This window comes from Phalacrocorax carbo, chromosome Z (assembly GCF_963921805.1).
Source record: "Phalacrocorax carbo chromosome Z, bPhaCar2.1, whole genome shotgun sequence".
NCBI classification, from domain to species: domain Eukaryota; kingdom Metazoa; phylum Chordata; class Aves; order Suliformes; family Phalacrocoracidae; genus Phalacrocorax; species Phalacrocorax carbo.
In genome coordinates this window covers 84,124,576-84,141,965 of record NC_087548.1, presented here as the reverse complement: position 1 = coordinate 84,141,965, position 17,390 = coordinate 84,124,576, and the positions used below count along the sequence as shown (strand labels likewise).

Sequence of the window (17,390 nt, the reverse complement as noted above, 5' to 3'; positions counted from 1 at the left end):
GATGGCTAGTGAATGGGAAGTGCACAGAAAGGGTCCTGGTGTGGGAAGTCAGCGTCTAAGTCCTCTCTTGAGTGCAATACTTGCTCATTTTTATTTATTGTTTGAAGTATCCCTGTGGTAGTCCCAGTGGTGTTTCACTAAGAAACTGAGCATGTAAAACCGAATTCTTACTGGAGGTTTGTGTGGGTGCAGGAGGAGCTTCAGTGAGTTCATGGAAGGAAAATCCACAAAGGGCACTGAAATGCACAGAAAACACGTCTAACACTGAAGGTCTCTGCCAAATTCTTGATGCCTAGGAGGACGCCTGAGGGCAATAATAGATGTGCCTGTCCTCTTGTTTCCCTGTTAGCATCTGCTTATAGCCCCTGATGGAGACAGAGCAGTGAGCTCACAGGACCTTTGGTCTGAGCCAGTACCTGGTCTCTGCTGCACAGCCTGTGTGCCGCCGTGGCGCTTGGATCAGGGGTCATGAGCCAGAAGGTGGTCACGGGACAGGCCGTGGGAGGCACTGTGTAAGGATATGTACCCAAATGCTAAATGCACCTACTAAGACAGAGTGTTAGTTATTAAAACCAGAGCTTGGAAGATTTACCCCAGGACTATCTCAGAGGAGTCTTATACTGTAAGTTTGTAACAGTGCATAACACCCCATTCCTCCAAAACTTTTTCCAGATCCTCCGCTTGAAGCCTAACGGTTGAATTTTCTCCAAGCACTGTGAATGTCACTCTAAAAGAATACTTGAACTACACGGTAGAAAAGAATTTTGGTTTAATTTTAGCTTTTTGTTCTTTAATTTTTGAACTGCACTTTCACATATCTTCTTATAAACCTGCTGCTGAACATATTGCAGTCTTGGAATTCAAAGTTGAATTCTCATGTCAGGAATGTTCTGCACGCTTTGTCTTCCCCAAATTTATAAAAAGAAACACCATGACGTTCTGAGAAGAAGAGGGGAAAGGCTGAAGCTATATTTATGTGGCTAGCAATGCCGGCATTAATCATGGCTTAGTTGACAAATGACACCGTTGATAGGCACAACAAAAGGGAAACAGAACATTCCGCATGAGAGAACCAACGCCTTGCTGTTGTCTTCTCAAATGGTTGAAAATAACCCTTCATTATAACAGGCAATATTTATGCTCTGGTGTGTGCAGCATGGCAGAAGGAAATGTAACTATTCATTTTAACTCCTCATCTTCACAATAAATGCTGTCTTCAGTCTGATCCAGCTTTCCTTCCAAGTACCGCGGAGCTGTGGTACCGTAACTTTGTCTCAGCTCTGTGATGAGACAGTTTACATTTTTGCTTCTGCCAAAATCCTGTAGTGACCACAAGTGAAGTTTATAACGTATGCTTTTTTTAAGCCCATCCTAAAGTAAACCGTTCTCTTAGATCTAAAAAATTGTTTTCTGAGACTTTTTCCCACAAGACTGGGAAAAACTGTGTCATGTCAGACCTGGTAAGTTGGTAATATTAACAAGGTAAGCTTATTACCTACGTCATCATGTTTTCCTTTTCAGTTTTAATTTCTCATTTGCTTTTTGCTATATACAGTTTTTGTGTAATATCATGTGTATTTTTAAGAGGTTTTTCTGGAGTCAAAATATTTAGGTTAAAAAGACCCATCTGATTTCTTGCTGATTTCTGACTTCTTGCATGTGGAGTTTATTTATGTGGCTACTTCGTATTTGTAACATGCCTTTATAGATGTTCTGCAATATCTTAACTATTGTTTTTCAACAAACAAACAAAAAACCCCTGTGGCTGAACATTTTTGCTTTAAGAGAGACTCATTTTGAGATGCAAACTGAAATGTTACAGCACAACTGGTGAAAAGGGGAATTAGTCATTGGTGTTCTATGATTCTTTTCAGTCAAAAGAAAGATATCAAAATATCCTTTTATGTGTTTTAAATCTGTTGTCCTCACAGTGTTTGCTTACTTCACTGGGGTCCGGAATCCACCCCCTTTTGCGCTTTTTGAGAAGTGTAGGATGCTGGCTGGCTGCTCCACTTTAGACAAAGTTGGGAAATAAGTAGAACGGGTTAATCCCAAGGGCTTCATGTCATGTAAAAAAACAGACTGGATACACGATGAATTTGATCCCTTCTTGCTTTAAAATATATTTTACTTATTTATTTTTTTTACAAAAGGCATGAAGATTGACCCAATCTTGTAAAACAGCACAAAGAAAATACTTTTTTGAGCATCAGTGAAATGTCTGTGGCTTTTCATGATGATCAGAATTACTGTATTTCCTGTGTCAAATATTACAGCAAGAGTTCCTCAAAACAGATATTTATCATCATCTAGGGCATTGACCTCTAGATGGGTAATATCACCAGATCTCTGTGCTTGTCTCTGCAGGAAACAGTTCAGTAATGCTTCCTACGACCAGAGGGTCTGTCTTTGTGAAAACAGCTGAGGGGTCGATCCTCAGTGACAGACTCTGGTACTGAAACCTGCACCCAGAGATGGCAAGAAGTAAGCCAGAAATAGTGTGCAATTACTGCCCTTGTGCAGTGCAAAGACTGCATTTCAGTTTGATAAATTTACCATTTCTGATATGAAATATTTCTATCAGTATGAACCGAGCTGCTTAAATTGGGAATAATTGGGAGAGATGACGGTAAAAACCAGGAGAATCTGAAGAACCGTAATAGTGCTAGAACATACACAAGGACTTTGCATTTTGTCTGGTGAATTACTCTGTATAGATCTACATTTTCAGGATCTAGAAGAAAAGTAAGTGTCAGTAGGATAACAAGTAAAGTGAGATGATTAAGTAACCCTTTAAGGTACTCCTAATTTTGTGCAACAACACAATATTGAAAGCATACCCGCGTATAAGGCAAGGCATTTAAAATTATTGAAGACTTCATTTAAGCCTAAAAACAGAGCATGTCATTTGTTTGATCTGTGGGTTTCACTGATGTAGGATACTGAAATTCAGTCCTTAACTTCATTAAAATACAGCGTATACAGTATAGCTTTGGAGACTGAGAAGCCCTTCATTCTTATGATTCAGGCAGACCAGGAGTATGGAATACATTTTGCTTATTGTGAAATATTGCTAAGTCTGTCTCACATTTGAGAACAACAGGAACGTGCCCTGTCCTGTTTCCTGGAGAGGTGAGATGCCTGTTGGCATAAATCAGTAGTGTAATGCTTGCCCCGTCTTCCAAATGTGACACATAGTCACAGGGCAATAACCAAGGAGAAATGCTATTGATGCTAAAACAGGTAGCCAGATGCCAAATTATTTTTAAAAGGCGTTTTGGATCAGGATTTTCATGCCACTAATTGTGAACATTCATTGAAGTAGCTCTTTAATTATATTTTTATTTTAACGTATTAACTAGGTGTGGAATTTGAATGCCCTTTAATACGAAGGAAATCAGATATCACTAGTTTTTGGATGCAAATCAAAGGATTTATATTTAGTTTAAATCAGAATGTGCAAGAATATTCTCCTTCCCTGGAGACATTCACCCCCCGCCTGGACGCGGCCCTGTGCCCCTGCTCTGGGGGTGCCTGCTCACGCAGGGGGTGGGACAGGGTGAGCTCCAGAGGCCCATCCAACCCCCACCAGCCTGTGGTTCTGGAGTCTGGTTAGCTTAATGAAGGTGTTTCAGAAAGGTTATATTCAGTTTTATCTGAGCCAAAAATACACTTAATAATTTTTAATAACACCTGGGGATGTGAATGTCTGGAAGAACTAATTTTTAAATGCTCTGTTTCCTTATTACAGAGATAGTGAGCATAAGATGCTGAAACAATAAATGGCAGTTTACTCTGGAATTCATGTAAATATATTTAGATAAGTCTGCCAGCATTCATAGTGTGTAAAAACATTTACAGGATGCTTTATTTAAAGATACACACTCATTAGGTAGGCAGTGCCTTTTGTCTGTGTTTAAGTAAAGATGCCTGAGATTTGGGAAGAGGCTAGTGGAGTTTCGTGTCCCCAGGGAGAGGCTAGCTTTGGTTGAAGAGAATTGCGACTCTGTATTTCATTCTAATTGCCAGCTGGTACAGATCGGTGTTGCCCAGTGTAAAATGTAGGCTGGGAAAGTGCTTCTCGGTTTCCTTTCTGCTCCGCCTTGGCCTTGCTGCCGTTGTTTTACTCTCTGCAGCAGCGGGGTGGTTTCTCTTCCCCGCGCAGCCTGGCCTCGTGCCGCCTGGCAGCTCTGGAGGCCTGTGGCAATATTTTCTGCTTGCTGAGGGGCAGCCAGATCCCATGCGGGGTCCTGGCGGCAGTGACTCATACCTGATGGCGGTGAAGAGTAGCATCCTTTCGCAGTGCAGAAAAACAAGGAGGAAAGAGCAGAGAGGAGCAGAGGGAGACGGGGCTGCTTGCTCTGCTAATGTGCTATGAGCAGCTTTGCCCATCGGGGCAAGTCCCTTTGCAGAAGGTGCCAAAGTCCACTGGAGGATGGGGTCAGGCGTTTGCTTTGGTTCCCTCTGCTCTCAGCTTGACTTGGTGCCCGCTCTCACTGCCGGGTCCCTCCCTGCACCTCTCCATCCAGCAAACACCTTACGTTAGCCTATACACCAGCTCTACAAGCAGCATTTTCCTTCTAAAGTGGCTTTCTGTTTCTATCATAGCCTGGAATTTGTACCCACTCTAGGAAGTCCTCACCTGTCGGTGGTACCCTCCCATGCCCTTGAAAACTGCGGAGGGAAGAGCTTCTCCCCTTTGCGTGGGAAGCTGGGAAAAAGTGAGTCCATCATTTGCGCCCCACTGATCTCTTGTTCTCCCTTGTATTTCAGTAAGCATCCGACCTGTCATGTTTCTCTTATCACACAGTGGCCCTTGGTTTTTATCCTCCTTTCTCCATCCCGAGAGAAAGGAAACAGCTGAAATGGCATGACAGCCTTCCAAGAGGGTGGCTAAATGCTCTTTCCTAAGCCTTTAAGGGGAAGTCTGTTCCCATGGGAAGATGGACCGTCTCAAGTAAATTGTAGGATTATTAAATAATGTGAGAACACGGCTTAGCAGCCGTTCCTTGGCATTTTAGAATAAAAATTTCTATGAGAATTCCAAAATAAACTCAGCCCTAATACCTCTGGAGGCAGCGACAGTTGCTGTGCGTTTCCCCATGGCAAGCTCTGGCAGGAGCTGCCTGCGAGTGCTGGCTCCGTGCCACCCTCAGCAGAAACTGGCACGTACAGGCATTTTTCAAACACCGCTGTCAGCTGGCTCGTATACTCTACCAGCTTCGTCACAACCCTACTGTTTAGGTATTCAAATAAAAGACAGGTTTTTTTGGAGCTGCAGAGTACTTTCAGCCAGAATCTGCATCTGTGGGCAGCAGCCTGTTTAATTTAGTGAAAAATTTAATAAAAAGCCCCCAACAATAATAATTCCCCAAATAGAGATTTATTTGTGAGAATTATGGGGCATACACAGAAATGTTTATTGGTATGACTGAGTGGATATTGAAAAAATATAATTATGAAATGCAAAAATAACTCTAGGGTTTTTTTCAAACATTTTTTGATTACTTGGTTTTAGACACTCAAAATTAAAACTGTCAGTTTGCAGGGCACTGGGAAAATTCATGTGCAGCAAAGATCACAGTTGTACTGAGATGGACTGTGGGCTAAATAGGTCTGTTGTAGATTCAGAAATCGCAAGCCTTATTGAACAGCAGGCTTCCTGAGCATTTTATGTACACTCCAGATTTTTTGATTACGTCATTTATTTCTGATCCATTGAAGTTGATAGTAGAATCTATTATCTCAGTCTGTCACCTAGTTACACTTTTTATTATGTACACTTTTATGAATAGCATTTCTAATTGCAAAATGTTCCTTCCCTTTTGTTTATGTTCAAGAAGACATTTTTAAAATAAAAGAATGCAGTCCATTAATCCCAGCTTCTGCAGCCTTTTTGGACTGATTTCTCCATTGATATCCTGGCAAAATGTTTAGGAAATGAAACAAGGCATAATGATAAGCAGAGCAGTAATTTTTCATTGTTATGAAAATCGGTTTGACTGGGAGCATTAACTCATCTTCATAGCTGGAGTAAGAAATTAGCTGATTTTCAGGCAGGATACCGTGTCTTGACTTCTGATGATGTTTGCCTTCTGTATTGATTTCTAGCTGGCTTGCTACAGGCACATTCTTGGTAGCTCTCACTGTAGTAAGAAATGAGAGTTTTGCCAGTAGGAGAGGTTAATAATTCTGCTGTAAATATTCCTTTTTCTGATTGCTCTCTGTCATTGGTACTGATACTTCTTTATCATACAGAGTCTGGTGAACGAATGTTGCCGTGTAAGTTAAGCTCCATAATGCAAAAGGCAGCAGTCATGGGAAATGAACCTTCTGGCTGAGAGCAGCACAAGTCTGTTAAGACCTGGCAGAAAAACGAGGTGAATGGAAACCTTGCATTCCTGAGGCTGTTTCTCTCTCTGCTGTGTCATCCTCTGTGAGGTCTTGTGACTGTAAAAATTCAGAGCCTGTTGTTCTCTGTCTAAAGATGATTTCGGCATTGACTGTGCTCAGAATTTGACTCCGGCCCAGGAGAACAAAACTGCTGTCCTTACCACAGCCCTAACTGGACTGCAAAGAAGCTCAGATTCATGAACAGGACTTGCTGTATTTTTCTCTGAAAGTATATAAGGCACCTGGTAGGCTTATGTTTTTATTTGTTGCCATACCCCAAACAAGGAAGTGAATGACGGGCATAATCCGTCCCCAAGTGATCTTGATCTAAACATTTAGGCATGCACAAAAGCCTGATACAGACAGATGAGGAAGCATAAGGAACTTCATTTCATCTGCAGAATGGCCCTAATTTTCATAGCAGTAGCACGATGTGGAGGCTTTGGGGTGACCTATGTGGCATGAGATTGAGAAGGAGGGAAGAGCTGGGCTTCAGTGAGGGCAATCTATTGTAGACAAACACAAATGCCTGTTGGAGGCCAAAGTTTCCTGCTAGTCCGGTAGGAGCAGCGGGAGATGCTTAGAGGATGTGAGGTGGGGTTTCCTCTTGTGTTACCATGATTCCAGTCCCTTAGGGCTAATTGAAGTGGGAGCCACACTAATTGCCTGCTGATTGTCCAATACTCTTCGTCCAAGGAACGCATGACATGGCTTTATACTTGTTCAAGTTCTTCCTTGTAAATTATCTTAGTCTAGAGGTATAATTTGGAACTTTTTTCTCCCAAACTACAAAACTATAGTTGTGATTGCATTTTTTAATACCAAAAAGGATAAAAATAATGAAAATTTAATGGCAGATTCTAGTAATAACACTAGGGGGTCGGGTATTTTGGCGATAGCTTTTTAATCTTTGTGGTTTTTTACCATCACTTAGAAATGGCTATTTCTGGTTTAAGATCAGTACTGAGAATAAAGTGTGCTTTTCTTTTTCTCTTCCGTGATAAATGCACCAGGGAATTGCTTATTCAGCAAGTACATTTCTTTAATAACAAATCTCAAATTATTTCCATTTTGGTTACATTGCTGTAATTCTTATTCTTTACGTCTTGTAGGAACACGTTTATCATTCACATTCATTTGAAATGACAATGTATTGTGCAGTCAAATGGATTTTTCCTTTGCTGGATGTGTGGAGCATAGTACTAACACTGCAGATTTATAAAACGTGCTTGTTTACTGCTGGTGTTTGTAGAGGCTAAGCTTTCATTTGTTTTTAATGGCTTTTGTTCTCAAAGAGGGTATGAATATTCATTAAAGGGTAAAAAGCATATACGTTCCTGGATCCATCTCTGGATCTTTGTATGAGTGTGGGTGGTCACTGAGTAAGTCTTCCCAAGTTGTAAACGTCTCACTGAAGCTTTGAATCATCTTAGAGCTGTAGCTGTAGCTATATAGCTCTATATATTGTCTTTATAGGTAGCTATAAAGTAATGGGGGTAAAGGAAAAGGACTTTGACAGTGCTAAAATAAAGTATAAAAAGGAAGTTCAGTAGGCTGTCAAGTCACCCCTCGTGCCCCTGCACTGCGATGGCAAATGCCTGTGTCAAAAGTTGAGCAGTGGTCCTGAGTAGCTTATTGCAGAGGGAATTCATGCCAAGACTGAAAAGATAGATTCCTCGGGTCAGGTGGCCCGTTGGCCAGGGACAATGACGTAGCACTTCAGCGGCCTCCGCCACCCCGGCAGCCCAAATCCCCATGAAGCTTTTTAGTGGTAATGCAGGTAAATCGGTGGAGCATTGGTAGCAGCAGCTTGGCTTGGGACCCCCAGACCATCATCCTCTGATGATTCAGATGGAGGAATCTCGTCTGTGGATTCCAAGTCATCAGAAGGCATTGAACGCCCCTGTGCCTGGTTGTTAAAAGGGAGCAGAAAGTCCTGCCTTGTTAGCATAATTCTGCTATGTCCATTTTTTCCAGGTGACTATATGCAGATAAGGAAATACCAACGTTAAGGTTTTCTAGCTAGTAAATTAAAATATTATAGTAAGGCAAGATTCACCTAGCATGTTTCTATGAATGTGTCTTCGTAGTGTAGGTTTTCCTTCATGTGACTTTAACTGGGATTGCATATGCAATGAGTAGCAGTTTAAACCAAGATATTAAATACACATCGTACCTTTTATGTTGTGCCAAATGTATGCGGGCTGCGGGGTGCTAAGGCTTCTATGTTTGCTTTACCTAGCATTTTTTGTTTTACATTTTGAGATTCAGCTTTTATTTCAGCTTGCATTTAATGTGTAGTAAATCATTATCCCTAAGGAATGGAGGAAAACTTGCACGTCTTGCTGGAGGCAAAGATCATTGACTGAGTTGTTACATTGACAAGGGCAGCTCACGTGTTCATCAATTGCAAGTATACATCAAAAAGATTATTTCTAAAAAACTGGAAGGTATAGTGTATAAGACCGACAGTGAGCTGTGGTTTTTAGACAAAGCAAGTCAGAGCCTTCTGTCTTTGTCCCAGAAGAGATGAGACCTCTGACTGATTTTGCAAAAGCTGGCTGTCTTGAAAAACAAATGATCATGCTTTAAACAATTTCAGGAAGATTTTAAACAATCTCAGGAAGATTATAATTTCAGTCCTGAGGTTTTAGGGGCAGAGGAAACAGTGTGTCCTTTGATTAAGGGATGTAATGCTGTTTATATTAAAGTATATTAACTAGGATAAAAATTTGAGCTGGAAGGAAAACATTTCCGTAGCATGCTTAAACCCTGTTTAAATGAATCTGACTTCAGCCATGCTTAAAATGAAATGTAAATATTTTCTTGAAATTAAGCTGACCATTGCGTATTTGCTTTTTGTCTGTTCTGTCCTGTGCCAGTAAGTTTTTTCATTCTTTCTATTTCACAAGCATGATTAGTATTTGCTTAAATGAGTATCTACTACACTAAGTGAAGATACTTATCATCGGCTACGTTGAAATGCAGTACAAAAGCAACCTTTTTTTGTGGCAGGAATGTGTCTTCAAAAGAAAAATAAAAAAGCTGTGATTGTTAAAACCAGTATTTTTTAATGGGCACTGGATAATTAAAATTTTTATTCCCTGTTGACATTTGAGTGAAGGAACTCTGCGTCCCGTAGCATCCGTGTGCTCACTGTGAGTTTGTAATCGGCATCTTCATTCTTGGGATATTCGTTTTCCAGAAGTCCTTTATATCATTTAAACTAATTAGTGTCCTTTTTGGGTGTAATGGCTGGATAATACTTTGCTAGGTGGATAGAAGGACAGAAAGTAGGAATATTTATGAAAAAGCTGTAGTTTTTAATGTTGTAGTGTTTAGTTATGGTGTTTAGGGGATTGCTGAAGACCAATGAGAAGATAGGCTGGACAGCTCTTGTACAAGACAAATAATAACAGTAATTGTTTCCATTTGGTAAATTAATATAAAATAATTTGTGGTAAGTAGTTTCCCTGCTTTTCAGAATAAAAGACTGGACAGAGCAGACATTCTTCTATGTTTCTTTTTATGAGATCCTTCATATTGCAGTTTGGAGGTAGAAAATGTGTAAAATGCAATGAACTGATACATGTTTTGCTTGACATACTCAGCTGACACATACTTGAGAACTCTCCCCCTGCTTTTTCTTCTACCTTCATTGTAATAATGAGAATAACTGTGGACCGAATAACTTTGTTAAGAGGGGAATGAGTGAGGATGGAGTCAGAGGGAAGGGGAAAGAGCTGGAGGTCAGTGAAAGAGCTCTTCATGCAATCCATCCGGAACAAATGTTTGTAGTAATAATTAAGCTTCTCGGGAATTGTGACATCAAAGTTATTACACATCTGCACCCACCTCTAGTGGCTTGCCTTTTTTTTAAATAATTGTGGATCAAATGAAGCAATTCCAAGACTGAACGTAAAATGGAAGAACAGAAAGCCCTGACAGAGGTTTAGTTTTAGTTCTAAGTGTAAATGAATTACAAACATGCTTCTACCTTATTTTTGCTTCTAGAAATGTGTACATTGCCCAGTTACCTGCAGTGATGAAAAGTTCCATTCCCCCGTATTTATTGGGTGTTTACTGCTTTTCTACGTTGTGCTCGTTCCTGCAGTATTCATCCTGTGTCCTGTACAGCAGCAAATCTTATTTAATTACTGTGATTTCAGTTAATATTATTTGAAGCTCTATTTTTTCAAACCACTAGCCTGAAATTGGTCTAAGTGTGTTAGTATGTGTGGTGAACCCACAGGAGATTCACGATACACGTTAGGAACTGGATGGGGCCGCAGCCTGTGTAACGTTACTGGTCAGCCTTAGTAACTCTGTAGGTAGAAGAAAAAAGATCTTGTGTCGGAGTGCTCCACTTTGCAGCAGCGATAACTACCTACAGGAGACCTTAATGGATTGGTTGGTTTGCTTTTTTCCCTGTGACTGAAGCCATAGGGACAGGAGAAGAAGATTTTCTGACTTGCTCTGTTTTTCTTTCTGAAATCTTTTTCTCCACAGGCTGAAAACCTGGTGCTCCCCAGGGGAAAGTTAGTTCTTTTAACTTTTTTAAAAAATTGAAACTAGAATTTGAATTGCACAGCGATGAGCATCTGAACTATGCAAAAGCTTTAATGAAAAACAGTTGCGCTTGTTTTTCAGAATGAGTTTGGATACAGCTTTCTGTTCAGTTGCGAAAGCTAAACTGTGAGTGAACAGCAGCGGCAGAAAAATGAATGCATCTAACCGTGCTGTAGTTAAACAGTTTTAATTAAATCAGTTAATTAGCTTGTGTAATAAAGGTACTTGCTAACTCACCACATTTCTAAAATGTAATTTCTTTCATCTTGTTTTATGAGGTATAAAAACATCTCTACCTGAAGCAACAGCTGCAAATGCTGCTTTTCAGTATCATTAATCTATATCATATTGGGGGTGTTATAGCCTGTACTCTCTCTCTTTAGTGCAAGATTTTAAAACGTGCCTTTAGGATTTTGGTGTCTTGTTACCGTATGCTATAGGTAGATCTGCAGCTGAGGTTCTTCAGGCGTGCTGGTAGTTTGATTTCATTCACACTGAGTCAAGCACAAAAATGTAGTAGAGGACTACGGAGACTTTCCCCTCACCCTTTCCTCTCATTAGCAGCAGTTACGGGGGAGCAGCCTCGGGCTCATTACTCGGTCTCATGGTTACATTCACCTCTGTGTTCACTGGTGAATTTTCTTTGGTTAGCAGTTTATCACATTATATTAAATAGGATTTCATTAAGCAAAAAAGTCTGTTCAACGAGTGGCCTAATGAAGGTGAAGAGTCTGTTATGAAGCCTCGGGAACCAATTAAGTTATTGTATATAGTTAATTGAGAATGCACGTTCTTTCTATCCAGTACAACTTTGATTGTTGTTCTGGCCAGATTTGCCTTTGCTGTATTTCCACTCTCTTACGCTGCTCTGGTTCCTTTGAAAAGCAGTTTAGCATTTCTTTGAACAAACATCTTGAATACTTCTCCAGCAAAATATTTTTTTAATCTTCTTTTATATCTGCTTACAAGACCTAATCTCTCTCCTAAACTTGCAAAGCAAAATCCATTATAGGAGGTGTCAGCACAGAAAGAGAGAAGTGTTTGACCCTGGTGTTGGTGCTGGAGCCGGACCTGCCGGACTGGAGGAGTGCTTGCTTCTCAGGGTCTCTTTCCTGAGAGGCACAGCTTCTCTCCTGGACTTTGGCAGCAGCTTAAGTGTCTGTTAGGCCAACGTTTCCTAGGAAAGGAGAGGCTGCCACCCCGTGCAAAGAGCCCTTACTGCCTTTATACAGGCAATGGTGGTGCTTCCGCAGGAGAGCAGTGTCTCACGATTTGGTTTGCTTCGAGAGAAGGATTTTAATCTCATGAGTGAAGGCTCATGATGATGTTCGTAACTGCTATAGATAAGACAGATGTTTTTGCAATTAGGCCTTAGTGCGTTGGGTTCGTTTGAATGGTTTTGTAAGAAGGAAAGCGATGAAAAGTCTGAGACTTGATTTACGGGAATCTGTGACGGTTGTCTGGTTCTTGCAGGTTTGGTCTTGAGTGGTCTTTGATTTTTTTCTGATTTTGTATAGTGAACTTCTAAACACTGTTAACAGTAAGTTCCCAAGTAAACTGAAGTTATTTTTCTCTTTGAAAGAGCAAAAATATGAATTGAATTGTTGAGGTTGATTAAAATTGCGTATTAGTATAGTACGATGTAATATATTTAAATAATACATTAACATGTTTGATGTGTTATTAATAGTATCATATTAATATGAATGTGCAATTATGATATTAAAATTATATATGTAAAAATTGTTGTTATCATAATATATATTAAAACTGGGGCCCTGTGACATAGAGCAGTGCTGGAGATGGCTTGATGCAGTTTTGGTCTCTGTTCTGCACCTCTGATTGCCCTCCCGTTAGGTGAAGGTGTTACTGAACAATTGCATAGCTGATTAAATTAATTTTTTTATCTTGTCTTTATTCATACACATGCTTTTAAAAATCTGATGGTCTCTCTTCAAGCCATGGAAAAGGTCTGTGAAGGGCATGGAGCTTTTACCTAAGCGGACCTGATGCGTTCTCAGCTTTAAAGTAGAGATGTGTTGAAGCAAGCTGCTTAGTGTTTCTCAGCATTCACAGCACAGAGACACAAACCCTGAGGTTTTGCAGTGTACTGTAAGTGGAACTAACATTTGACCCACCCTACTACTAAACTTACACATAAAAATGAATTAATACTAAATTATCTGACATCAGGGTCCTCAAACATTGGTTGGGTATGTATCTCACCAGAGTGTTTTATACTGGTTTCAAATTTCAAAAGAGTTTTTGAGATTCGTGAAGTCTGCACTATAAAAGTGCTCAAAGGCCGACTATCTGCGCCTCATGGCAACCGTGAGGAAAACCAGCAGGAGAATTACGGCTTGTGGGGGCATCATGGCTTGTGTTACTGTTGTTGTTTTGTTGGTGTCCATGTTCAAAGTATTCTTCGATTTTCAGAGGATTTTCAGAGAATCAAAGAATTAATTTGAATGTGTGATCTTTGCCTTAAAAAGCATCCCCAGTACTTGAATGACCAAGGAACAAGTTAATTGTGCTAGACTAAACGTTTTTATGCCACTGAAATTCTGCCTCAGTAATTTCAGAAGGGAATAACCATAACGCTGTCACATGTGAGATCAGTTTTCCACCTCTTTAGTTTTTTGAGTGGATATATAATTTTAGGTAAAGAATGCTGACATCTTGTGGCTGCATGAAATAATGCAAAGAGCTCTGGTCGTACCAGCCTTTAAGTTTTGAAGAGCGTGTCGCAATTTTAACAAAAGCTAATGAGCATTTCCCACTGGATGTAAACACAAACCTCTAGAATATGCGAGCCTTGTGCATAGAATATGCTGGTCTTGTGCAAAGCATTAAAAGTAAAAAAAAAAATCTGTCATAATTTTGCTGTTGCTCATGAAGATACAATTACTATTTGCGCTAGAATTATTCTTTAAGATAGACCTGGATCAGTGAGGCTCAAATATTACTAAGGCTCAGAAATAGCTGAGAGAGAAATAGAAATAGTAATATTAATCCCATCAAATATTTTTCATTAAAAAGAATTTCACTTAGGTAACAATGAAATCTTACCAACTGGCAGGGAAGGTATTGGTTTGAATTTTCTATCCAGCTTTTTTTAAAAAAAAAAAATCTAACTGTATTTTTTGTAATCAAAATATGCAGGAAAAGACAATCTTTCTTCAGTCCATCACATAGGCGGTGGTTTCACGAGGGCCATTGCAGGCACAACCTGTGAGTCTTGTGGCTCTGCCCCAGAGCCCATGCGCCTACAAAATTACCTCCTTTCTCAGCTGTACCAGTTGCCAAATCCATTTGCTGGTAGTTCCTGAAATGTTGGTGCTGGCGCAGGGCAGCGGGCAGCGTGGTCACAGCGACGTAGCAAATCGCAGTGTGAAACCTTGTGGCTGAGGAAAGATTTTCTTTTAAATCAGACCTGATTTTGATCATTTGCTTTCACGCTCTCACACCCGCATGCTCACGTTCACAAGCCTAGATGTGTTGTCTGGGTCTTGAATGATGGGGAGGGGATGGGTGCCAGCCAACAGGTCCTCCTTACGTCTCTGGGGCTTCTGCTAGTGGGGTGACCATGTCTGTGCTGGTTTGGGGAGTGCCACTTTGTACCTTCTGGCAGTGATTTATCCTCACTCTCGTCACAACCACTGCGTGCACCATCAGGTTTTCGTTTGCCGTCCTTTGTCTCCCCGCATGGGTGTCTTGAGAAGAGGACAGAGGTGTGCTCCCAGATGGCTGCTAATCTCTGTGCACCAAGACTCCTCCTTACACTAGTTGTTCCTTCTGACACTTGCACACCCACATCCCATCCATTCTCCATTCATGCCATGTTTAACTTTTCTCTTTCAATTTCTTTCAGGGTTTTCTTTTTTGTCATAGTTAATTGATATTCAGTTGTATCGGGGGCTCTCCTGTGGGTCGGTGACGGCTGCAGGAAGCATGTGAACTTCCTGGACTCACTTTAGAGTTGATTTGCTCATCGCGAGTGTCGTAGGAAGTGTGTCTTCATGGAATAGGGAAGCCTGGACACAATAAAGTCAATGAAGAGTTACACCTGTGGTGTCAGTGGAGCCCGTGCCTTTTCAAAGGCATAAGATAATTAGATTAATATTTTACAGAAATATTTTAACTTTATAATCTAATTGTTGTGATTGCGTTAAGATAAAATCCTAGTCCTAATAAGGACATAATTCTGTTAATTAAAGGTAGCCAGTAGTTCATTCATGACATTGAGTATGGGTGGCAAACAACAGAAGGTGATGCAAGCACAGTTTGATGTTAACACAGTGAATTACCTGAGTAATGACACTGTGGAAAATCATAAATTGTGACAATAGAAGTTTCTTTCCTCAGCTGCTGTTTTTAATTTGGCGATTGGTAGGAATTACATTTAGGCCTGTTTAAGATAATTTAGTCTCCGTTCCCTTCATGTATTACAAGGACATAATTAACAGTATGTATGTTTCTTTAACAGGAACCAGTGATCCGTATGTCAAGTTTAAAATTGGAGGAAGGGAAGTATTTAGAAGTAAAACAATATACAAGAACCTCAATCCTGTGTGGGAAGAAAAAGCTTGCATTCTGATAGATAACCTAAAAGAACCGTTGTACATAAAGGTGAGACACGATCTTACTTATATCTGTCAAATTACTACAGAGGAGTTATTGAAAGAATTTATATTTTGTAATATTTGTTTAGTGAAAAATTTATTGTGCAATAGCGCATTGCTAAAGACTATTTAGAAGTGAAGGTTATTTAATTGACATCTGTATAATGATGATGTCAAAATTTTTAAAAAATAAATAAATAGAGGTATTTTTGTTAATTTCAGGCCAAAATAGTTTTATACTTTTTTAGTGTGATCTTAGGAGAAGAACAGAGAAAGTAAACTGTGTTTCATGATGATAGCGTCCATTTTATTTATGGAAACATCATTGCATAATTCTGATATGAAGCATAACATATCCCATTAAAAGGAATTCTATGCTGAAGTTAATTTGATAATTTCTCAAGGTGTGTGCCCAATCTTTTTTCTATTTGTACCTGAACACAGTGAGTTTGCTTATATGCTTCACAATGCTTTATGCTCCTTTTTTTTCCATTGTAACTCTACTTATATATCACAGGTGAGGATGATTTTGTCATAAGAGAGGGATCACTTATTCCAAAATAACAGATAGCTTGAGTTTAAATCAAAGAGAGACCAGCAGTGCCCAGAGTAATTAGCAGCAGTGCTACTAGTACTCCTTAGCTATCCGTCTTGGAATGGAAACTATTAAAGCTGTGATCTTGTTTTATAGGCACAGAATGGAAAGGCGCTTTTCTGGCCCCAGTAGTTTGTGGTGATCGTTATCCAAAAGAGAACCTTAATTGTGTAAAATAAAGTAGATAAAAATTAAGTTCTAGAAATACTGTTGGAAAAAATATACTCTTAGGGTTCTAACTAACATACATAAGTCAAAAATACTTTGAGAAAGCTTGGAAACTTAAGTCTTACCTAAGTAATCTTTATAACTGGTCTGAAATTATATAATGCTTCAGATCAGTATCAGTCTTAAGTAGGTGAACAAAAATTTTGACTGACATATGGAACTGTAGATTTATTTTTAGTGGATGAATGCCACTTAAACAGCCTTTGAGTATCAATCTGTACTACATTTCATATATTTTGCTCAGATAAAATACATCATTATTAGAAAAGCATAAAGTTAATTGTAATTCTCAGCTGGCATTTTCCTGCCCTTATTAAGCTTAAGTGACTCATATGGAATGAACACGTGCCCAGCACTGTAAAAGAAGGAGATTCAGAGAAGGACACTTAAAACATAGTGACCTGTTATGATTTATCTATGCCAAATATCAGCCCTGCAGTAGGGTCACAAGGGAATAGGTGTGTGTTATTTTTTTTTCCCAGGAAGAGCGTGTCAAGTGGTATAATGACTATCCATGTGTGTACCCTGAACACATTGTGTGAAATATTTCAGGTTTTATAGTTTCTTCACATATTCTAAGACATGATTAAATTGTGGTATCACAGAATCATAGAATCACAGAATGGTTTGGGTTGGAAGGACCTTCAAAGGCCATCTAGTCCAAACCCCCCTGCAGTGAGCAGGGACATCTGCAACCAGATCAGGTCGCTCAGAGCCCCGTCCATACTGGCCTGGAGTGTTCCCAGGGATGGGGCATCGACCACTTCTCTGGGCAACCTGGGCCAGGGTTTCACCACTCTCAGCGTAAAAAATTTCCTCCTTATATCCAGTCTAAATCTACCCTCCTTTAGTTTAAAGCCATCACCCCTTGTCCTGTCACAGCAGGCCTTGCTAAAAAGGTCGCCCCATCCCTCCCACAGCCCCCCTTTAAGCACTGGGAGGCCCCAATAAGGTCTCCCCGCAGCCTCCCCTTCCCCGGCTGC

The 17,390-nt window shown here is 40.0% G+C and overlaps 1 protein-coding gene across 2 annotated transcripts in view; it reads left to right on the top strand.

Moving 5' to 3' along the window:
* Window positions 1-17,390, top strand: part of MCTP1 (multiple C2 and transmembrane domain containing 1) — a 287,955-nt gene that overhangs the window by 116,208 nt on the left and 154,357 nt on the right. For both annotated transcript variants that reach the window (XM_064438587.1, XM_064438588.1), the window contains exon 3: window positions 15,449-15,591. In XM_064438587.1, coding sequence (XP_064294657.1) covers window positions 15,449-15,591 — 143 coding nt within the window. The remainder of the gene's footprint in view (window positions 1-15,448; window positions 15,592-17,390) is intronic.